This window comes from Oncorhynchus mykiss, chromosome 14, assembly GCF_057628025.1.
Source record: "Oncorhynchus mykiss isolate SJ-2025 chromosome 14, ASM5762802v1, whole genome shotgun sequence".
NCBI classification, from domain to species: domain Eukaryota; kingdom Metazoa; phylum Chordata; class Actinopteri; order Salmoniformes; family Salmonidae; genus Oncorhynchus; species Oncorhynchus mykiss.
Genome location: NC_143035.1, coordinates 41271729 through 41296543, shown reverse-complemented (window position 1 = coordinate 41296543; position 24815 = coordinate 41271729). Strand labels below are relative to the sequence as shown.

At 45.4% G+C, this 24815-nt stretch overlaps 1 protein-coding gene across 1 annotated transcript; it reads left to right on the top strand.

Moving 5' to 3' along the window:
* Nucleotides 1-874: 874 nt before the first annotated feature.
* LOC110489236 (PRELI domain-containing protein 1, mitochondrial) lies at nt 875-18500 on the top strand. The gene is made up of 6 exons (XM_036943554.2): nt 875-960; nt 1448-1584; nt 6050-6275; nt 8207-8320; nt 12349-12427; nt 15256-18500. The coding sequence occupies exons 2-6, from the start codon at nt 1493-1495 to the stop codon at nt 15378-15380; spliced, it is 636 nt and encodes a 211-aa protein (XP_036799449.1). The 5' UTR covers nt 875-960; nt 1448-1492; the 3' UTR covers nt 15381-18500.
* Nucleotides 18501-24815: the final 6315 nt, after the last annotated feature.

Below are 24815 nucleotides of genomic sequence, written 5' to 3'. Positions count from 1 at the left end.
TGTCTGCCACGCTGATCCTCAACACTGGGGCCCGTCAGGGGTGTGCACTTAGTCCCCTCCTGTATTCCCTGTTCACCAATACTGTGTGGCCAAATACGACTCCAACACCATCATTAGTAAAATAAAGGTAAAAAAAAAGCATTTCACAGTAAAGTCTACACTGGTTGTATTCGGCACATGTGACAAATACAATTTTATTTGATACAAAAGCTCTGTCAGAGTAGTACACATATCACAGCTGCACCCAGTTTAGGACTCCACATCGAAAAACAGAACAGACAAACTCTTCTCCTTCCTTCAATTAACCACACAATGTCATCCTATGAACGTCGACCAAACCAGCGTCTATCCTTTGACGGGTTCCCTGCTCTGTAGCTCAAAACACGACACAGGATAATAATTAACTTGAGTGTGGCCAACAAATGTTCCTTCTGATCAGCTGAAACACACAAAATCAATGCAAGCACACTCCTCTTGTATTTCACTGACTACTTTATCCAAGGTTCTTTTCACCATTTTAGATCCTCTCCCTGATCCACCAAATCAGGCCCCAATCACTGTGATATAATAAGAACAGCCCCAATACTCCCAGAAAACCAACTCCTACCAGATACAAAAGGGGTAAAACCCTTACTAGACGATTCCTTTCCCACAATATTTCATCATTTTGGACAAAAGCCCATTCATCCTTATTTCCACGGCTATCAGATTCAAGCGCCTTCTTTGCTTCCGCCATCCTCCTTCCGCTGAAACAACGCCACCTGCCGTGGAGAAGACAGATTTTGGATCACTCTCGCTTCACCGCTTCCGCTCTGCTCTTGGTCGCACCGGATATGTCGTTGTTCTTGACCTTCCCTTTCAATTGGCCGGAATCAGTCTGTCGTGTAGCTGCAAGCTACATTCTTCTAAAAGTAGTAGAAAAATGCAATTATCTCCGCTGTAAATGGTATTGCCAACGAGGTAAGTGGCTTTCTTACCGTTTCATATTCAAGCGGAAAGATGTGTTTTCCTTCATATGGCAATGGGTCACTTTAGCTATGTAGCTAATTAATTGATGGCGTTGACCACCCACTCTATGCTAAGCTAACTAGCTCGTCAGCATTCCAGTAAGACTCGAGGGACTGCGTGAAGACGTGCCCGTTTCCTGTCAACCTGTCACTAACGTCGTTAGCAGAACTGGGTTGCAGATCGAGCGTTATGTGGACATGCATATAGAGAGATAATATGCACAGACGGGTAACCGTTAGCTTAGGTCACGTTAACTTTTTTATTTTTTATTTTACCGAAGTTGATTGATAGCTGTCAACATTCCACTTTCTATGCTTTATCTAGGAGTTTCGCTTTTTAGTGCAGCCTTCTCATTTCACGATTAATTGGGCAAATGTGCATGTAATTGATAATATACTAGTTAATTTGAGCTTACTCACGTGTACTATTCTTCTACCAGGTATTTACCAAAGTGTACATATAAAGTCGTCTTTTTACGGGAACAATGGTGAAGTACTTTGCCTGTGTGGGTCTTCTGAAAAGTTCCTGGGACCAAGTCTGCATCGCTTTCTGGGAGCGATACCCCAACCCCTACAGGTAAGAAAGATACCCTAGCCCAATACTGGAGAAAAGGAGCCTCACCTTACTCCTTAGTCCAGCATTTCACAAACTCGGCCCGACGACCACAACGGGTGCACGTTTCGTTTTCTGCACTGCACAGCGGATTAAAATAATCGAAGCTTGATGATGAGTTAGTTATTTTGAATCAGCTGTGTAGTGCTAGGGCAAAAATCGAAACGTCCAAGGACCTTACATGTTCTGTTTTATAGGGCGAATTGGCTCTGGAAGCCAAAACGGACAAATACTCTAAATCTAATACTCTAAATGTGAATCGATCCTCAATTGCGGTACGGTTAGAGAAACATACAGCCCTCTACTTTCATATCACATCAAAATGATTTCACAAATGTAAAACTACACATTTATTGTACACAGTTGCAGCCAGCAGTATTTTTCGGTGACAATAGCACAGGTAATCCACTCTGTATACAAGCGCTGTAGTATATAATTATGTTTGTGTGGGAACACTAACCCTATGGAACTGAGAGTTATGATGAAGGGCTAACCCTCTACAGGTAAAAAAAAAGATACCACAACCCTAGCCACGGAACGTGTGATGTAGACAACACGTGTTATAGACGTGTTAGCTGACATCGTGAAAATGATGCGTGCGCCTCAGTGGGGCAGAAGTCCGTCTGTTGTTGTGCTTCTGGATGGCCAGATAGCGACCAGACAGCTAGGTGTCTCGTTTTTATCTTGTTCTTGATACTATGACTTGTTTTGACTGACGTCACCCCTATGCTAACATTACTAATATTAGCTAGCTAGCTACCAACTGTAAAGATGTATAATGAGTGCTCATTGTGGAAATGTATGTTTTCAATAAACATTGGAGACTAAATATATTTAACATGTTGTCAACACACTATGCCAATCCCGTTTGTTTTGCCCCATAGCTGTGCATGTTTTGGTTTTGTTGCTAAACAACCAACCCGTCCGTCTACAGTGCTGTAAAAGTAATTTTAAGTAGTTTTTTTTTTTTGCGTATCTGTACTTATTAACTATTTATATTTTTGAAAACTTTTACTTCACTACATTCCCAAAGAAAATATTTTCCTTTTTACTCCATACATTTTCCCTGACAACCCAAAGTACTCGTTACATTATGAATGCTGAGTAGGACAGGAAAATGGTGAAATTCACGCACCGATCAAGAGAACACGTGCTCATCCCTACGTCTGGCGGACTCACTAAACATAAATGCATCTTTTGTAAAATACAATAATAAACGGTGCTGTATGCTTTGCTGAAGTGATTAATACTTTTCATACTTAAGTATATTTAAAACCCAAATAATTTTGCATTTTACTCAAGTAGTATTTTACTGGGTGACTTTCACTTGAGCAACTTTCTATAAAAGGTTTCTATACTTTCCCTGAAGTATGACAGTTGGGTACTTTTTCCACCACTGCCTGTCTGTGTTCATAAATCCCCAAAAGTCCCATTTTACAAGTCAGAATGTTGAATAAACTTAAGTTAAACTTACTGTTTGTTACCTGTTGTCTGCTGATTTCATCCTCGGGTGGAAATACGAGACAAAATATCCACCAATATGTTATTAAACCGACTTCCAGAACGCTGGTCTATATAATTACCTGTAGCTTTGTATTTCCAGGTGTGTATTTTCACGGTTACTTTCGGCTATTGTTTACGTAGTGTGCATCAAGTGATTGAAAATAGAAGCAGAGAGAACCATATACCGTCCGGGCAATGTAATTAGAGCAGTAAAAAAATAAATAAAATTGTCATACCCGTGGTATGTGGTGTTCAGGGCTCAAACTACCCCGTTTATAAATAGTCCTAGACTAACCCTCCTAATGTCACTAGGCTGTACTATAAATAGACCTCGACTAACCCTTCTAATGTCACTAGGCTGTACTATAAATAGAACTCGACTAACCTTCCTAATGTCACTGGGCTGTACTATAAATAGACCTCGACTAACCCTCCTAATGTCACTAGGCTGTACTATAAATAGACCTCGACTAACCCTCCTAATGTCACTAGGCTGTACTATAAATAGACCTCGACTAACCCTCCTAATGTCACTAGGCTGTACTATAAATAGACCTCGACAAACCCATATAAATGCCCAACCTGTAAAACAGGTTGTTTGCTGTATCACTAAAGTCATAGTGAAGTTGAAGCATTGTTGGTGCACACACACACATTCACTGTCAGTGATTCAGGGGTTTACTGCAAGATACTTACCCAGTCAAGACAAACTCATGGAACCCATTTTATTTTCCTGTGTCTGCGTGCAGTCTAGAGATGATTAAAGTTAGCATATCGTTAGCTTAGCGCAATTACTGGAAATCTCCCAGTACTAGAACATAAAAAATGGTTTGGTGCAGTGGAGGCTGCCGAGGGGAGGACGGCTCATAGTAATGGCTAGAATGGAGTCAATGGACTGGTATCAACCACATGTTTGATACCATTCCACTGACTGTATTTCAAGGCATTATTATCAGTCGGCCTCCACTCGGCAGCCTCCACTAGATTTATTTTTGGAACTTTCGGCACTTCTGTCAATAAATGTGTCTCACGGATCAAACCGGTCTATCGGCGCAGCAGATGTCCCCTTTTTTATAGCGTGAGCTCACATGCTACCTCTCCACTCCATGCTGCACAGAAGTTACCATGCTTGAATAATGCACCAAGGCATGTTGAAACTGTTCATTACTGTTCGCAAAACAATGTCCTACAGGCCACAACCCTTTACAATGCAAGAAGATACCGGTATCTTCCATCTTTTGTAGGATAACTTTCCTAGCTAGCTGATAGCTGAAGCTAACATCGATCCACCACCCTGGTACTTTGTTTGTGGTAATATACAAACCATAAAGCAAAATATGCAGATTTTCAAAGCTGATAGCCACCAAAACTTGATCAATTCACTTATTCGGTCTCTCTCGCACGTCTGCACCAGAGATCTACTGCCTCAGCCAACTGACTTCTCTGACAGGCCGCCCACCTCTTGCCTCATGAATTATGTCATTACTGGTTAAATACATTTTTATAAAATAAGCTACTTTTATGCAAATGTTGTTGATCAGTCTGAGGTCCTGAGCGCTCTGGAGCAGGTTTTAATGAAGGATTTCTCTTTGCTCCATTCATCTTTCCCTCAATCCTGACTAGTCTCCCAGTCCCTGCCGCTGAAAAACATCCCCACAGCCTGATGCTGCCACCACCATGCTTCACCGTAGGCAAGGTGCCAGGTTTCCTCCAGACCTGACGCTTGGCATTCAGGCCAAATAATTCCATCTTGATTTCAAATGGTCAGAGTCCTTTAGGTGCCTTTTGGCAAACTCCAAGCGGGCTGTCATGTGCCTTTTTACTGAGTAGTGGCTTCCGTCTGGCCACTTTACCATAAAGGCCTGATTGGTGGAGTGCTGCAGAGATGGTTGTCCTTCTGGAAGGTTCTCTCATCTCCACAGAGGAACTCTGAAGCTCTGTCAGAGTGACCATTGGATTCTTGGTCACCTCCCTGACCAAGGCCCTTCTACCCTGATTGCTCAGTTTGGCTGGCTGGCCGGCCAGCTCTAGGAAGATTCTGGATGGTACCAGACTTCTTCCATTTCAGAATGATGGAGGCCACTGTGTTCTTGGGGACCTTCAATGCTGCAGAAACGTTTTGGTACCCTTCTCCAGATCTGTGCCTCGACACAATCCTGTCTCAGAGTTCCACGGACAATTCCTTCGACCTCATGGCTTGGTTTTTGCTCTGACATGCACTGTCAACTGTGGGACCTTATATAGACAGGTGTGTGTGCCTTTCCAAATCATGTCCAATTAGTTGAATATACCACAGGTGGACTCCAATCAAGTTATAGAAACATCTCAAGGATGAACCTGAGCTCAATTTCAAGTCTCATAGCAAAGGGTCTGAATACTTACGTAAATAAGGTATTTCTGTTTGTTATACATTTGCAAAAACTTCACTTTGTCATTATTGAGTATTGTTTGTAGATTGAGGAAAATATTTAATTCAATACATTTTAGAATAAGGCTGTAACTTAACCAAAGGTGGAAAAAGTGAAGGGGTCTGAACCTAATAAATACACTGTGTACTTAGATTTGTATAATTTATGAATTAATGCATACATGGCTGTCTCTTATTTTAAAATGAAATGTAAAAAATATATATAATATATAATGATACTGAACTCAAAGATGCCCAATGATTGATCTGAGCCGTATCTGAGTTTACCTGTCTGGATCAAGGGGCATTCTGGTTAATACACCTTTTTTTGTTGTGGTGGTATTGATACGTTTCGACCTCTAATCTTTTAGTATCCTTTTAAGCTGTAAAGTGTCTCTGAATGATACCTATTTTACCCCTCCCATCTCCTTTCTCCCCAGCATGTCTCTAACTGTAATACAATATTACAATGAACTATAAATATTACAATGAACTCTCATCTCCTCTCTCTCCCCACAGTAACCATGTCCTAACGGAGGACATCATCTTCAGGGATGTAACTCCCGGTAACCGTCTGGTCTCTAGGCGACTGCTGACCAAAACTAACCGCGCCCCTCGCTGGATGGAGAAGTACCTGCCGGTTACCATGGCCAGGCACGCCTACATCATCGAGGATTCCATCGTGGACCCCCAGAACAGAACCATGACAACGCTGACTTGGAACATCAGCCACGCACGCATGATGGTACGTGTGACCGACTGGGATTCGTACTGTGACTGTGTTAGCCTGCTGAGCTAAAGCCTTGGTATTAGCTCAGGGAGCCAACGCAAGTCTTCATCTTTGAATCTACACTACATGACCAAAAGTATGTGGACACCTGCCGTTCCAACACCTCATTCCAAAATCATGTGCATTAATATGGAGTTGGTCCTGCCCTTTGCTGCTGTAACAGCCTCCACTTTTCTGGGAAGGCTTTTGATGGTGTTGAGGTCAGGGCTCTGTGCAGGCCAGTCAAGTTCTTCCACACTGATCTCGAGAAACCATTTCTGTATGGACCTCGCTTTGTGCACGGGGGCATTGTCAATCTGAAACAGGAAAAGGCCTTCCCCAAACTGTTGTCACAAAGTTGGAAGCACAGAATCGTCTAGAATGTCATTGTATTCTGTAGCGTTAAGATTTCCCTTCACTGGAACTAAGGGGCCCGAACCATGAAAAACAGCCCCAGACCATTATTCCTCCTCCACCAAACGTTACAGTTGGCACTATGTATTGGGGCAGGTAGCGTTCTCCTGGCATCCGCCAAACACAGATTAGTCTGTCGGACTGTCAGATGGTGAAGCGTGATTCATCACTCCAGAGAACTACTGTTCGAGAGTCCAATGGCGGCGAGCTTTACACCACTCGATGCTTGGCATTGCTCATGGTGATCTTAGGCTTGTGTGCGGCTGCTCGGCCATGGAAACCCATTTCATGAAGCTCCCGACGAACAGTTGTGCTGACGTTGCTTCCAGAGGCAGTTTGGAACTCAGTAGTGAGTGTTGCAAAGAAGGACAGACAATTTTTTGCGCGATTCAGCACTCGGCGATTCCGCTCCGTGAACTTGTGTGGCCTACCACTTCGTGGCTGAGCCGTTGTTGCTCCTAGACGTTTCCACTTCACAATAACAGCACTTACAGTTGACCGGGGCAGCTCTAGCAGGGCAGAAATTTTATGAACTGACTTGTTGAAAAGGTGGCATCCTATGATGGTGCCACGTTAAAAGACACTGAACTCTTCAGTAAGGCCATTCTACTGACAAGGTTTGTCTATGGAGATTGCATGGCTGTGTGCTCAATAAAAAAATATATATATATATATATATATATTGTTTTTAACTACACCTGTCGGCAACGTGTTTGGAGGAAATGGCCAAATCTACTAATTTGAAGGAGTGTCCACGTACTTCTGCTCAGTGTATATGAATTTGAGCAGTACTTCTCTGGCGGGAGTCCCCCCTGAAGTCACTCTGAAGACATGAACCAGCTCTTAATGCAATGTGGACCCCAGGAAGATTAGCCAGCGTTATGGCATCCTAATAAATCTAATTACTAATTACTGTTTATCTTCTACTCTAGCATTTGAAAAATATTCAGGCCCCTTGACATTTTCCACATTTTGTTACAGCCTCATTCTAAAATGGATTAAATTGTTTTTTTTTTTTTTTCAATCTACACGCTACCTCCATAATGACAAAGCAAAACAAACAGGTTTTTAAAAATTGTTACAAATGTATTTACATTTTTTTTAAACGATCACATTTACGTAAGTATTCAGACCCTTTACTCAGTACTTTGTTGAAGCACCTTTTGGCAGCGATTTACAGCCCAGAGTCGTCTTGGGTATGACGCTACAAGCTTGGCACATCTGTATTTGGGGAGTTTCTCCCATTCTCTGCAGATCCTGTCAAGGGTCTGAATATTTATGTAAAGTTATTTCTGTTTTCTATTTTTAATATTTTAGCAAAAATGTCTAAACCTGTTTTTCGCTTTGTCATTATGGGGTATATTGTGTGTAGATTGATGAGGAAAATAAAATTTTATCCATTAGAATAAGGCTGTAATGCTATACTTTCTGAATGCACTATGTTCACTGTACTTTTAGTCCTAATAAGGTCTATGTTTTGATTCCCCTGTCAGTCTGTGGAGGAGCGTTGTGAGTACAGAATTAACCCTGACAACACCAGCTGGACGGAGATTAACAGAGAGGCCTGGATCTCATCTAACCTCTACGGGCTCTCCAGAGCTATACAGGTGCGTGTGTGTGTGGGGGGGGGGGGGGATTTAAGGGCCAGTGGGAACTAAGTGGTACTGGAAGGGTGGAGTCCCTAGAAAGTCCCTGACTTGACAATCTTTCTACCGCCATGTATATAGCTATGTAGCCATGTATAGTATGTAGCCATGTATATAGCTATGTAGCCATGTATGAGTTACAGAAAGATATAGGAACCACCAGCTGGCAGTTTGCATGTTTCAGCCTGTGTAGAAATTGTTGAATGATTTACTGGCTGGTATCTGACTTTGATAAAACCTCAGCTGTTGTGTTGGCTATTCAACTGCCCAGTTGGGTTTACTTGCTTGTGAAAGTTAGTGACAACAAGAATCTGTTTATACATGTCTATACTAACAACACTGCCAGTCACATCACACAACAACAACTAACACTGCACTAACATAAATAATATGAAAATATCTACTTCTGCTTCCCAGTAAAGCAATAAAAACAAGCAAGCATCCCAATAAAGTGCTCAAAATAGCACACATTAACATATGTAGCTTAACCTTTTATTACTAGGGGGTGCTATTTTAATTTTTGGATGAAAAACGTTCCCGTTTTAAACAAGATATTTTGTCATGAAAAGATGCTCGACTATGCATATGATTGACAGCTTTGGAAAGAAAACACTCTGACGTTTCCAAAACTGCAAAGATATTGTCTGTGAGTGCCACAGAACTGATGTTACAGAAAAAACCCAGATAAAAATCCAATCAGGAAGTGGCGCATTTTTTGAAACCGCCTCATGGCAATGACTCCTTATATGGCTGTGAAGGAGCTAGGAGTCAGCTTACGTTTTCCACGTTTTCCCCAGGGTGTCTGCAGCATTGTGACGTATTTGTAGGCATATCATTGGAAGATTGACAATAAGAGACTACATCTACCAGGTGGTCGCTTGGTGTCCTCCGTTCTTTAATGGAAGCCTCCAACATAATTCAGGTAGAATCAGGAATTCCCCAGGGCAGCTGTCTAGGCCCCTTTTTAAAAAATCTTTACTAACGACATGCCACTGGTTTTGAGTATAGCCAGTGTTTGCGGCTATACTATACACGTCAGCTACTACAGCGACTGAAATGACTGCAACACCTAACAAAGAGCAGCAGTTAGTTTCAGAATGGGTGGCAAGGAATACGTTAGTCCTAAATATTTAAAAAAACTAAAAGCTTTGTATTTGGGACAAATCATTCACTAAACCCTAAACCTCAACTAAATATTGTAATGAATAATGTGGAAATTGAGCAAGTTGGGGTGACTGTCATGGTCAAAACATACTGATACAACAGTATCTAAGATGGGGAGAAGTCTGTCTATAATAAAGCGCTGCTCTACCTTCTTGGCAGGTCCTACAGGGCCTTGTTTTGTCGCACCTGGACTACTGTTCAGTCATGTGGTCAGGTGACAGAGGGACTTATGAAATTTGCAATCAGAACAGGGCAGCACGGCTGGCCCTTAAAAGTACAAGGAGAGCTAACATTAATGACATGCATGCCAATCTCTCCTGGCTCAAAGTGGAGGAGAGATTGACACTCCTCACTACTGGTATTTATGAGAGGTAATTGACATGTTGAAAGACACCCATGCATACCGGCAGGGGCGGCAGGTAGCCTAGTGGTTAGAGAGTTGGACTAGTAACTGAAAGGTTGCTAGATCGAGTCCCCGAGCTGACAAGGTAAAAATCTGTTGTTCTGCCCCTGAACAATGAAAGTTAACCTACTGTTCCTAGGCCGTCATTGTAAATAAGAATTTGTTTTTCACTGACTTGCCTCGTTAAATAAATAAAAAATACCCCACATTCTTATTCTCTTCAGTCCCCAAGTCCAGAACAGACTATGGGAGGCGCACAGTACTACATAGAGCCATGACTACACGGAACTCTATTCCACAGTACTACATAGAGCCATGACTACATGGAACTCTATTCCACAGTACTACATAGAGCCATGACTACATGGAACTCTATTCCACAGTACTACATAGAGCCATGACTACATGGAACTCTATTCCACAGTACTACATAGAGCCATGACTACACGGAACTCTATTCCACAGTACTACATAGAGCCATGACTACATGGAACTCTATTCCACAGTACTACATAGAGCCATGACTACATGGAACTCTATTCCACAGTACTACATAGAGCCATGACTACACGGAACTCTATTCCACAGTACTACATAGAGCCATGACTACACGGAACTCTATTCCACAGTACTACATAGAGCCATGACTACATGGAACTCTATTCCACAGTACTACATAGAGCCATGACTACACAGAACTCTATTCCACAGTACTACATAGAGCCATGACTACATGGAACTCTATTCCACAGTACTACATAGAGCCATGACTACATAGAACTCTATTCCACAGTACTACATAGAGCCATGACTACATGGAACTCTATTCCACAGTACTACATAGAGCCATGACTACATGGAACTCTATTCCACAGTACTACATAGAGCCATGACTACATGGAACTATATTCCACAGTACTACATAGAGCCATGACTACACGGAACTCTATTCCACAGTACTACATAGAGCCATGACTACATGGAACTCTATTCCACAGTACTACATAGAGCCATGACTACATGGAACTCTATTCCACAGTACTACATAGAGCCATGACTACATGGAACTCTATTCCACAGTACTACATAGAGCCATGACTACATGGAACTCTATTCCACAGTACTACATAGAGCCATGACTACATGGAACTCTATTCCACAGTACTACATAGAGCCATGACTACATGGAACTCTATTCCACAGTACTACATAGAGCCATGACTACACGGAACTCTATTCCACAGTACTACATAGAGCCATGACTACATGGAACTCTATTCCACAGTACTACATAGAGCCATGACTACACAGAACTCTATTCCACAGTACTACATAGAGCCATGACTACATGGAACTCTATTCCACAGTACTACATAGAGCCATGACTACATGGAACTCTATTCCACATCAAGTAACTGATGCAGCAGTAGAATCAGATTTAAAAAACAGATGAAAATACAACTTATGGAACAACTGGGACTGTGAAGAAACACAGGCACAGACACATGATAACATAGGCGCTATACACACTTGTACACATGGATTTTGTGTTACAGATATGTGGTAGTAGAGTAGAGGCCTGAGGGCACATACTTAGTGTGTAGTGAATTCTGCTATACAATTTTAAAAACATTACATTCATAACTGCCTTAATTTTGCTGGACCACGGGAAGAGTAGCTGCTGCCTTGGCAGGAACTAATGGGGATCCATAATAAACCCCAGGAATAGTAGCTGCTGCCTTGGCAGGAACTAATGGGGATCCATAATAAACCCCAGGAAGAGTAGCTGCTGACTTAGCAGGAACTAATGGGGATCCATAATAAACCCCAGGAATAGTAGCTGCTGCCTTGGCAGGAACTAATGGGGATCCATAATAAACCCCAGGAAGAGTAGCTGCTGCCTTGGCAGGAACTAATGGGGACCCATAATAAACCCCAGGAAGAGTAGCTGCTGCCTTGGCAGGAACTAATGGGGATCCATAATAAACCCCAGGAAGAGTAGCTGCTGCCTTGGCAGGAACTAATGGGGATCCATAATAAACCCCAGGAAGACTAGCTGCTGTCTTGACAGGAACTAATGGGGATCCATAATAAACCCCAGGAAGAGTAGCTGCTGCCTTGGCAGGAACTAATGGGGATCCATAATAAACCCCAGGAAGAGTAGCTGCTGCCTTGGCAGGAACTAATGGGGATCCATAATAAACCCCAGGAAGAGTAGCTGCTGCCTTGACAGGAACTAATGGGGATCCATAATAAACCCCAGGAAGAGTAGCTGCTGCCTTGGCAGAACTAATGGGGATCCATAATAAATACAAATAGCACCATAGGAACTAATGTCACTGTCAGTTATACCACACAACAAGACCAGCACTCCCTGTCAGTCATACCCTAACCATCATTAATGTCTGGCCTCACTTTACAGGAATTCGGCCTTGCCCGGTTCAAGACCAGTGTTGCAAAGACCATGAAAGGGTTTGAATACGTCCTGGCCAAAATGCAAGGTAAGATGGAGGCCAGTTTTATTACGCTGTAAAAATAAGGTGGGGTGATCAGTTCAGTTCCTTATTATTAGCAGTACGGTGTTGTGGGTAGAAACGGCACGGTGTGGTGGGTAGAAACAGCACGGTGTTGTGGGTAGAAACGGCACGGTGTGGTGGGTAGAAACGGCACGGTGTTGTGGGTAGAAACAGCACGGTGTGGTGGGGGAGAAACAGCACGGTGTGGTGGGGGAGAAACGGCACGGTGTGGTGGGGGAGAAACGGCACGGTGTGGTGGGGGAGAAACGGCACGGTGTGGTGGGGGAGAAACGGCACGGTGTGGTGGGGGAGAAACGGCACGGTGTGGTGGGGGAGAAACGGCACGGTGTGGTGGGGGAGAAACGGCACGGTGTGGTGGGGGAGAAACGGCACGGTGTGGTGGGGGAGAAACGGCACGGTGTGGTGGGGGAGAAACGGCACGGTGTGGTGGGGGAGAAACGGTTGAATCAGATGTATGAACTGTTGTTTTTATTAGTTCAGTACGGAGAGGGAGACTGGCTAGACTCTCTACTTTTACCGTTTTTGCTATAAAATGAACTGGCTCTTTGCTTGAATCTTTCATAGCAATAAGACATGCTTGAGTCTAGTCTTCTCATCAATTACAATAATATTCAACCAACGACTACATTTAATTTGTTTCCTATGAGGTTCAGACTGCTGCTGCTTTTCTGTTCTAAACCAGACCCTGATTACAGGGGAGCAATGGCTGGTGTCCCAGGTCTAAACCAGGCCCTGATTACAGGGGAACAATGGCTGGTGTCCCAGGTCTAAACCAGGCCCTGATTACAGGGGAGCAATGGCTGGTGTCCCAGGTCTAAACCAGGCCCTGATTACAGGGGAACAATGGCTGGTGTCCCAGGTCTAAACCAGGCCCTGATTACAGGGGAACAATGGCTGGTGTCCCAGGTCTAAACCAGGCCCTGATTACAGGGGAACAATGGCTGGTGTCCCAGGTCTAAACCAGGCCCTGATTACAGGGGAACAATGGCTGGTGTCCCAGGTCTAAACCAGGCCCTGATTACAGGGGAGCAATGGCTGGTGTCCCAGGTCTAAACCAGGCCCTGATTACAGGGGAGCAATGGCTGGTGTCCCAGGTCTAAACCAGGCCCTGATTACAGGGGAGCAATGGCTGGTGTCCCAGGTCTAAACCAGGCCCTGATTACAGGGGAACAATGGCTGGTGTCCCAGGTCTAAACCAGGCCCTGATTACAGGGGAACAATGGCTGGTGTCCCAGGTCTAAACCAGGCCCTGATTACAGGGGAACAATGGCTGGTGTCCCAGGTCTAAACCAGGCCCTGATTACAGGGGAGCAATGGCTGGTGTCCCAGGTCTAAACCAGGCCCTGATTACAGGGGAACAATGGCTGGTGTCCCAGGTCTAAACCAGGCCCCTATTACAGGGGAGCAACGGCTGGTGTCCCAGGTCTAAACCAGGCCCTGATTACAGGGGAACAATGGCTGGTGTCCCAGGTCTAAACCAGGCCCTGATTACAGGGGAAGAACGGCTGGTGTCCCAGGTCTAAACCAGGCCCTGATTACAGGGGAACAATGGCTGGTGTCCCAGGTCTAAACCAGGCCCCTATTACAGGGGAGCAACGGCTGGTGTCCCAGGTCTAAACCAGGCCCCGATTACAGGGGAAGAACGGCTGGTGTCCCAGGTCTAAACCAGGCCCTGATTACAGGGGAAGAACGGCTGGTGTCCCAGGTCTAAACCAGGCCCTGATTACAGGGGAACAACGGCTGGTGTCCCAGGTCTAAACCAGGCCCTGATTACAGGGGAACAACGGCTGGTGTCCCAGGTCTAAACCAGGCCCTGATTACAGGGGAAGAACGGCTGGTGTCCCAGGTCTAAACCAGGCCCTGATTACAGGGGAAGAACGGCTGGTGTCCCAGGTCTAAACCAGGCCCTGATTACAGGGGAGCAACGGCTGGTGTCCCAGGTCTAAACCAGGCCCTGATTACAGGGGAACAATGGCTGGTGTCCCAGGTCTAAACCAGGCCCTGATTACAGGGGAAGAACGGCTGGTGTCCCAGGTCTAAACCAGGCCCTGATTACAGGGGAAGAACGGCTGGTGTCCCAGGTCTAAACCAGGCCCTGATTACAGGGGAACAATGGCTGGTGTCCCAGGTCTAAACCAGGCCCTGATTACAGGGGAAGAACGGCTGGTGTCCCAGGTCTAAACCAGGCCCTGATTACAGGGGAGCAACGGCTGGTGTCCCAGGTCTAAACCAGGCCCTGATTACAGGGGAGCAACGGCTGGTGTCCCAGGTCTAAACCAGGTCCTGATTACAGGGGAAGAACGGCTGGTGTCCCAGGTCTAAACCAGGCCCTGATTACAGGGGAGCAACGGCTGGTGTCCCAGGTCTAAACCAGGTCCTGATTACAGGGGAAGAACGGCTGGTGTCCCAGGTTTAAACCAGGCCCTGATTACAGGGGAACAACGGCTGGTGTCCCAGGTCTAAACCAGGCCCTGATTACAGGGGAACAACGGCTGGTGTCCCAGGTCTAAACCAGGCCCTGATTACAGGGGAACAACGGCTGGTGTCCCAGGTCTAAACCAGGCCCTGATTACAGGGGAACAATGGAACAAAGCAGTGGAACTGTCTTCCAGGTTGGGTTTGAATTTGAGGGATTTAGACTCCTTGACTCCAGCCATATTCTAACCACCACGATTCCTCTCTCTCTCTCTCTCTCTCTCTCTCTCTCTCCACTAACCACCACATTTTCTCTCTCTCTCTCTCTCTCTCTACTAACCACTAACCACCATGTTTTTTCTCCCCCCCTCCCCCAGGTGATACCCCCTCCAGGACCCTGACTGAGCATGCTACGGAGAGGGCCAGGGAGACGGCTCTAGCAGCTAAGGAGAAAGCCAAAGACCTGGCCTCACAGGCTCACAAGAAACAACAGTATGTCTGAGCTGCCAGTGTAGGGTGAGGTTTACCCTAGATGCTGATATGGTTAAGATTAGGATTGGGGCAGGGGAAGCTGATCCTAAATGTCTTTCTAGAAACTTTATCCTGGAGCCCGAGGTGCCAGTGGGAGGAAGTAGACATTGGCCACTCAGACCTGCCTGGATTCAAAGACTATTCAAGAATAATTTCAACTACTTTATCTGGGATCGATTTTAAGTATGCCTGGAACCAATAGAATGCTGAAAACCCCTGCTCATCTGGCACTCCAGGCAGGCTCAAGCAATTACAAAAAGTAAAAATAAATTTAAAAAAAGTTAAATCGTATTTGAACCCAGATCTGTTTGTCCCTAACTGCTGGACCAGAGTCAGATCTTATTTACCCCCCTTGTGATTACATTTGGAGGTAGGGGAATCTGATCCCAGATCTGTGATTAAGGTTGCAAAATTCCGGTAACTTCCAGAAATACCAGTTGGAAGATTCCCGGAACAATATAATATATTAGTAGTAATATATATATATATATATATATATTAATAAAATATATTCATAATATATATTAATATATATATAGTATAATAAGGTAATAAGCTGGAAATCTGAATTCCTCCAACCAGGATTTCTGGAACGTTTCTGGGAAATGTTGTAAATGCTTTGAAGAAATGTTGCTACTCTCGGTGTGACTGAGCTCAGGACCATTACAGTTAAAAGCTTGATTTGATTCAAATGTGGTCGGAGGCAATTACTGCTCCTCCGGAGGCGGAGTCTTAATCAAACTCCGCCTCTTAAATGTTGTAACAATGCAGAGGTCTCGGTATAGCTCCGCATTGACATGATTGGTTGACGGTAAGCGGGGGGGGGGGGGGGGGGGTCCTGTATTAACACAAACTCACTGCCATGACAACTTCCTTCACAGCAGTTCTGCGTAACGCAAAAAAAAAAGTATGTTTTGCTCTGACTTCTGCAGAGGCTGCAACACAGTAAGCGGTGTACGGGCCACTACAGATGACGTTTTGACCATACAGAGCTTTTTAGACTTTGTCTTCTACCACAAAGTGTCTAGGGTCACAATAGTCCTAGCTAGCGTCCTTGTCTCCTTTCCTTCAGGACAGGTAGGTGAAGGCACTGGGCTTGTTTACATTCTACTTCCTCCATGTGGGCGTGGTCTTATCAGTTGGGGTGTAGATGCTAATCTCAATGAGACAAACCTGCAGAAATGAAGGTTACATACCAGTAGCAGAAAGTGGCCGCGACGAGGCTCAACGCTGTGGAAGTGGTGACTGTACATCACAGAATGTAAACTGACTGTAATGGTTGGAGGTATGCGGCAGCATTAGGGACAGGACCAGTCTCACCCAGCAGGTGGTCTACTGTGCACGGCCGACGTCGGTCTTGTCCTCTTTTTTTAATTTTTTTTTATCGGGAGCGAGTACAAGAGCCTGGTTCGTGTCTCTAGAAATGACTCGTGACTCTAGTTAGGTTTCCATCTGGCTGTTTTTGTGACCAACTGAATAATTTCATCGTCTTAAAGTCTAACCACCACGAGGATGTAGTTCCGCACAGTGAAGCAGGTCCTTAGACGCTGATATTGGGTCAGTTTACCATTTCCCCCCCACTAATGTCTACGGTTAGGATTGGGGGAGGGGGAAGCTGATCCTAGACCTGGAGGCCTACCCAACATTCCCTCCCAACTCAAAGGGTGTATCCCAAATGACACCCTTATTCACACCCTATGTAGTGTACTACTTTTTACCAGAGTCCTATAGACCCTGATATCAAGTAGTGTCCCAGAGTCCTATAGACCCTGATATAAAGTAGTGTCCCAGAGTCCTATAGACCCTGATATAAAGTAGTGTCCCAGAGTCCTATAGACCCTGATATAAAATAGTGCCCTAAATAGAGAATAGGGTGCCATTTTGGGACTGAGCCTCAGTGCTCTCTTCTCTTCAGCTCTTTAACCTCTTGTGCTCTTCTGTCTTCTCTGTCACAGGAAGCATTTCTCCTGTCTGTTGTAATTCATTTACCTTCATATAGTTGTGTTTCTCACACTGTAGATGAGACTGACTACATATCTTCATTTACATTTGTGTTTTAGCCTTACGATTTTAAATATTCATGTCTTTCATTTCAAAATCCAATCTTTTTGTTTCTGCTAGCTGGACTGCTCAAAAAAAAAGCACATGTCAAAAGAAATCTCTTGATTCATCTCTCTTCGCTGATATATTCTTTATTTTTAGTTATGGCGTTTTCATTTCATTGCTTCAGATTTAAAGTTGTTACAAGTGTGATGAGAGGGGTCCACGTTGCTTGGAAGTGAACCTCGCTCTTGACATTGTGAACAGACAGGATTGCCCGTCGACATCGAAGTCTGTATGAGGCATGCTTGAAGAAATTAGCTCCAGAAAGTGAGTCAAATTGCTGAAGTTGTAAATGACACTTGGAGACATCCTGGGTGTGACTGTTTTTTTTTTTTTTCAGCCTCCCTCTTTGGGCTGGATGTGTCTGTAGTTTAATCAGTAATGCTCGAGGGGTCGTTGGCACGTGGCCAATATACCACAGCTAAGGGCTGTTCCTAAGCCATAGATCACATACCCAGAGGTGCCTTATTGCTATTAGAAACCGGTTGCCAACGTCATTAGAGCAGTAAAAAATGACATCATGTTTTGTCATATCCATGCTATACGGTCTGATTATACCACGGCTGTCAGCCAATCCTCATTCAGGGCTCGAACCACCCAGTTTATAAACATGCAGAATTACTGTCTTACCTCAATTAGCCATGAAATCCCTCGTTTCTAACCCCTTTTCCGCCACATGGGCCAGAAATGAGTTGTAGTCCGCGGGCTTCAGCCCCTTTTTGACATTTTGAGTGACAGCTAGCAAGATGCTAACGCAGCAGAGAGAGGAGCGATGGCGTGGTGCACATACGTGATGTAGTACACAATATTCGGGGACCACTTTTGGCTTGTGAGTTGCTCCTATCAGATCCACTGGCCGAAAGGGAAACAAAAAGTACTGTTGAATCATTATTATTATTATTTTCTTTAAATGAATGCATACAAATTATGAATGTGTTTATGTTTGAGCTTATTGATGAATACCAATAAAATATTTTATGTTACTGGATCCTTTTTTAAATGTGTTTTCCCTCAAATAATTGCGTAACAAGGAAGTGATTAGTATTACATGTATTCATGCAAAAGGCAGGCATACCCTGGTACATAATAGCACTGGGACAGAGGACGACTGGGTGCCTTCAGATAGGTCCATAAGGCATCTTGTTGGGGTATAAACATCCTGAAGGCAGGCATACCCTGGTACATAATAGCACTGGGACAGAGGACGACTGGGTGCCTTCAGATAGACATTTTGTTGTTGCTATGGCAAGGTCCATAAGGCATCTTGTTGGGGTATAAACATCCTGAAGGCAGTCGGTCAGCACACCTCAGGGGGTAACATCCTGAAGGCAGGCAGTCGGTCAGCACACCTCAGGGGGTAACCTCCTGAAGGCAGGCAGCACACCTCAGTGGGTAACAGGCAGTCACTCAGCACACCTCAGTGGGTAGCATCCTGAAGGCACTCAGCACACCTCAGTGGGTAACATCCTGAAGGCAGGCAGCACACCTCAGTGGGTAACATCCTGAAGGCACTCAGCACACCTCAGGGGGTAACATCCTGAAGGCACTCAGCACACCTCAGTGGGTAACATCCTGAAGGCACTCAGCACACCTCAGGGGGTAACATCCTGAAGGCAGTCGGTTAGCACACCTCAGGGGGTAACATCCTGAAGGCAGTCAGTCGGTCAGCACACCTCAGGGGGTAACATCCTGAAGGCAGGCAGCACACCTCAGTGGGTAACAGGCAGTCACTCAGCACACCTCAGTGGGTAACAGGCAGTCACTCAGCACACCTCAGTGGGTAACATCCTGAAGGCACTCAGCACACCTCAGTGGGTAACATCCTGAAGGCACTCAGCACACCTCAGTGGGTAACATCCTGAAGGCACTCAGCACACCTCAGTGGGTAACATCCTGAAGGCAGGCAGGCACTCAGCACACCTCAGTGGATAACAGGCAGGCACTCAGCACACCTCAGTGGGTAACAGGCAGGCACTCAGCACACCTCAGTGGGTAACATCCTGAAGGCACTCAGCACACCTCAGTGGGTAACATCCTGAAGGCACTCAGCACACCTCAGTGGGTAACAGGCAGTCACTCAGCACACCTCAGTGGGTAACATCCTGAAGGCACTCAGCACACCTCAGTGGGTAACATCCTGAAGGCAGGCAGGCACTCAGCACACCTCAGTGGGTAACATCCTGAAGGCACTCAGCACACCTCAGTGGGTAACATCCTGAAGGCACTCAGCACACCTCAGTGGGTAACAGGCAGTCACTCAGCACACCTCAGTGGGTAACAGGCAGTCACTCAGCACACCTCAGTGGGTAACAGGCAGTCACTCAGCACACCTCAGTGGGTAACAGGCAGTCACTCAGCACACCTCAGTGGGTAACAGGCAGTCACTCAGCACACCTCAGTGGGTAACAGGCAGTCACTCAGCACACCTCAGTGGGTAACAGGCAGTCACTCAGCACACCTCAGTGGGTAACAGGCAGTCACTCAGCATACCTCAGTGGGTAACAGGCAGTCACTCAGCACACCTCAGTGGGTAACAGGCAGTCACTCAGCACACCTCAGTGGGTAACAGGCAGTCACTCAGCACACCTCAGTGGGTAACAGGCAGTCACTCAGCACACCTCAGTGGGTAACAGGCAGTCACTCAGCACACCTCAGTGGGTAACAGGCAGTCACCCAGCACACCTCAGTGGGTAACAGGCAGTCACTCAGCACACCTCAGTGGGTAACAGGCAGTCACTCAGCACACCTCAGTGGGTAACAGGCAGTCACTCAGCACACCTCAGTGGGTAACAGGCAGTCACTCAGCACACCTCAGTGGGTAACAGGCAGTCACTCAGCACACCTCAGTGGGTAACAGGCAGTCACTCAGCACACCTCAGTGGGTAACAGGCAGTCACTCAGCACACCTCAGTGGGTAACAGGCAGTCACTCAGCACACCTCAGTGGGTAACAGGCAGTCACCCAGCACACCTCAGTGGGTAACAGGCAGTCACTCAGCACACCTCAGTGGGTAACAGGCAGTCACTCAGCACACCTCAGTGGGTAACAGGCAGTCACTCAGCACACCTCAGTGGGTAACAGGCAGTCACTCAGCACACCTCAGTGGGTAACAGGCAGTCACTCAGCACACCTCAGTAGGTAACAGGCAGTCACTCAGCACACCTCAGTGGGTAACAGGCAGGCACTCAGCACACCTCAGTGGGTAACAGGCAGTCACTCAGCACACCTCAGTAGGTAACAGGCAGTCACTCAGCACACCTCAGTGGGTAACAGGCAGGCACTCAGCACACCTCAGTGGGTAACAGGCAGTCACTCAGCACACCTCAGTGGGTAACAGGCAGTCACTCAGCACACCTCAGTGGGTAACAGGCAGTCACTCAGCACACCTCAGTGGGTAACATCCTGCAGTCACTCAGCACACCTCAGTGGGTAACATCCTGACGGAAGGCAGTCACTCAGCACACCTCAGTGGGTAACAGGCAGTCACTCAGCACACCTCAGTGGGTAGCAGGCAGTCACTCAGCACACCTCAGTGGGTAACATCCTGAAGGCACTCAGCGTCTCGCGGAGCCATCCTTCCAAATCTGGTGGCAGACCACATGTAACGAACACCTGCACAGGATCGGTACATCCGAACTTCACACCTGCGGGACAGGTACAGTAATCTTAATCTGTGCCCGGGGTGTGTTTCTTAAGAACATAAAGAACATCTTAAATCCATTGGTAGACAATGATCTTAATGCTAATGCTTAATGCTCGTTTTCTAGAGAAACTTATCCCAGTTCAGTAGAAGCACTGCTCAAGGTGATATTACCCACAACCCTTACAAGATATAAGGGGTACATCACCAAATGGCACCCTATCCCCTGTACCAGGGGTTCTCAAAGTGGGGTCTGTACTGCAGGGGGTCAGCAGCCTGATATTCATATGAATATTACGGACTACAGATTTGATTAATTTTGGCCAAGGGATCCGTGGAATAAGTTTAGAGATCGATGTAGTATTATGAGTCTACAAAGTTCTTAGGAGCCAATTTATGCTCGATCTGATCGTATGGAGGATGTGAAGCAACTTTGGATCCTCCGGAGGCATGCAGAGGCCAAATGGAGGTCCGTACCACATCGTCGTACAGCTCCCACATTTTGTAACAATGCCTTAGGGCTTTGATTGGTTGACGGTAGGTAGGGGTGGGAGGTCCTGTATAAACACACACTCACTCACTTTGATAAATTCCTTCCCAAACAGCTCTTCTCCGTGAAGCGCAAGAAATATGAATGCCGTGACTTCTGCAGAGGCCGTATCACCGTAAATGCTGTACGACCAATGCAGACGTCGGATTGACCATGCAGCGCCTTGAACCCTGGGCAACAAGACCTGGGAGACTCACAAGGACATTGATATCCACAGTACTCCACCATCTATACATTTTTCAGCTCGATACTTCTTGTATTCCATTAAAAAAAGATTGATATTTTTAAATGCACTGTAATTTAAGCTTTAAAACTCTTCACTCATGGCAAGAAATTTGCTTAAACTGCTCAATGCTCCCTCCGATGTCAAGAGATGGGCCTGTAAAATGTTCCTTCCAAAGGCCCGAGACTTGGTTCGTCGGGCCATGCACTAGTTCGTCGGGCCATGCACTAGTTCGTCGGGCCATGCACTAGTTCGTCGGGCCATGCACTAGTTCTTCGGGCCATGCACTAGTTTGTCGGGCCATGCACTAGTTCTTCGGGCCATGCACTAGTTCGTAGGGCCATGCACTAGTTCGTCGGGCCATGCTCTAGTTCGTCGGGCCATGCACTAGTTCGTCGGGCCATGCACTAATTCTTCGGGCCATGCACTAGTTCGTCGGGCCATGCACTAGTTCGTCGGGCCATGCACTAGTTCGTCGGGCCATGCTCTAGTTCGTCGGGCCATGCACTAGTTCTTCGGGCCATGCACTAGTTCGTCGGGCCATGCACTGGTTCGTCGGGCCATGCACTAGTTCGTCGGGCCATGCACTAGTTCGTCGGGCCATGCACTAGTTCGTCGGGCCATGCACTAGTTCTTCGGGCCATGCACTAGTTCGTCGGGCCATGCACTAGTTATTCGGGCCATGCTCTAGTTCGTAGGGCCATGCACTAGTTCGTCGTAGTAGAACTACTTGTATGCTATTATTTTTATCTCAAGTTGTGTTCTGAGTTATTAGGGGGGGGGGGGGTTGTATTCTGATTTATTAGGGGGGGGGGGGGTGTGTTCTGATTTATTAGGGGGGGGTGTTGGGTCCTGATTTATTAGGGGGGGGAGGTGTTGTGTTCTGATTTATTAGGGGGGGAGGTGTTGTGTTCTGATTTATTAGGGGGGGGGGGGTGTTGTGTTCTGATTTATTAGGGGGGGGTTGTGTTCTGATTTATTAGGGGGGGGGTGTTGTGTTCTGATTTATTAGGGGGGGGGGGGGGGGGGGGGGGGTGTTGTGTTCTGATTTATCAGGGGGGGGGGTGTTGGGTCCTGATTTATTAGGGGGGGGTGTTGGGTCCTGATTTATTATGGGGGGGGAAGGTGTTGTGTTCTGATTTATTAGGGGGGGGGGGGGGGGGGGGGGGGGGGGGGGGGGGGGGGGGGGGGTGTTGTGTTCTGATTTATTAGGGGGGGGGGGGTGTTGTGTTCTGATTTATTAGGGGGGGGGTTGTGTTCTGATTTATTAGGGGGGGGGGGGTGTTGTGTTCTGATTTATTAGGGGGGGGGGGGGGGTGTTGTGTTCTGATTTATTGGGGGGGGGGTTCTGATTTATTAGGGGGGGGAGGGTGTTGTGTTCTGATTTATTGGGGGGGGGGGGACAATAGAGAATAGACACCATAGAGACCATAGAGAATATAGAGACCATAGAGAATATAGACACCATAGAGAATATAGAGACCATAGACACCATAGAGAATATAGAGACCATAGAGAATATAGACACCATAGAGAATATAGAGATTATAGAGAATGTAGAGATCATAGAGACCGTAGAGAATATAGAGAATATAGAGACCATAGAGAATATAGAGACCATAGACACCATAGAGAATATAGAGACCATAGAGAATATAGAGAATATAGACACAATAGAGAATATAGAGAATATAGACACCATAGAGAATATAGAGACCATAGAGAATATAGACACCATAGAGAATATAGAGAACATAGAGAAGATAGAGACCATAGAGAATATAGACACCATAGAGAATATAGAGACCATAGAGAATATAGAGAATATATATAATATAGACACCATAGAAAATATAGAGACCATAGAGAATATAGAAAATATAGAGACCATAGAGAATATAGAGACCATAGAGAATATAGAGACCATAGAGAATATAGAGACCATAGAGAATATAGAGACCATAGAGAATATAGAGACCATAGATAATATAGACACCATAGATAATATAGACACCATAGAGAATATAGAGACCATAGATAATATAGAGACCATAGATAATATAGAGACCATAGATAATATAGAGACCATAGAGAATATAGAGACCATAGAGAATATAGAGACTATAGAGAATATAGACACCATAGATAATATAGGCACCATATATAATATAGAGACCATAGAGAATATAGACACCATAGATAATATAGAGACCATAGAGACCATAGAGAATATAGAGACCATAGAGAATATAGAGACCATAGAGAATATAGACACCGTAGATAATATAGAGACCATAGAGAATATAGACACCATAGATAATATAGAGACCATAGAGAATATAGACATCATAGAGACCATAGAGATTATAAAGAATATAGAGACCATAGAGAATATAGAGACCATAGAGCATATAGAGACCATAGAGAATATAGAGAATATAAAGACCATAGAGAATATTGAGACCATAGAGAATATAGAGACCATAGAGAATATAGAGACCATATAGAAAATAGAGATCATAGAGACCATAGAGAATATAGACACCATAGAGAATATAGAGAATATAGAGATCATAGAGACCATAGAGAATATAGAGAATATAGAGATCATAGAGACCATAGATAATATAGACACCATAGAGAATATAGAGAATATAGACACCATAGAGAATATAGAGACCATAGAGAATATAGAGACCATAGAGAATTGTCACGACTTCTACCGAAGTCGTTGCCTCTCCTTGTTCGGGCGGTGCTCGGCGTTCGACGTCACCGGTCTTCTAGCCATCATTGATCCTTTTTTCATTTTCCATTGGTTTTGTCTTGTCTTCCCACACACCTGTTTTCAATCCCATTCATTACCTGTTGTGTATTTAACCCTCTGTTTCCC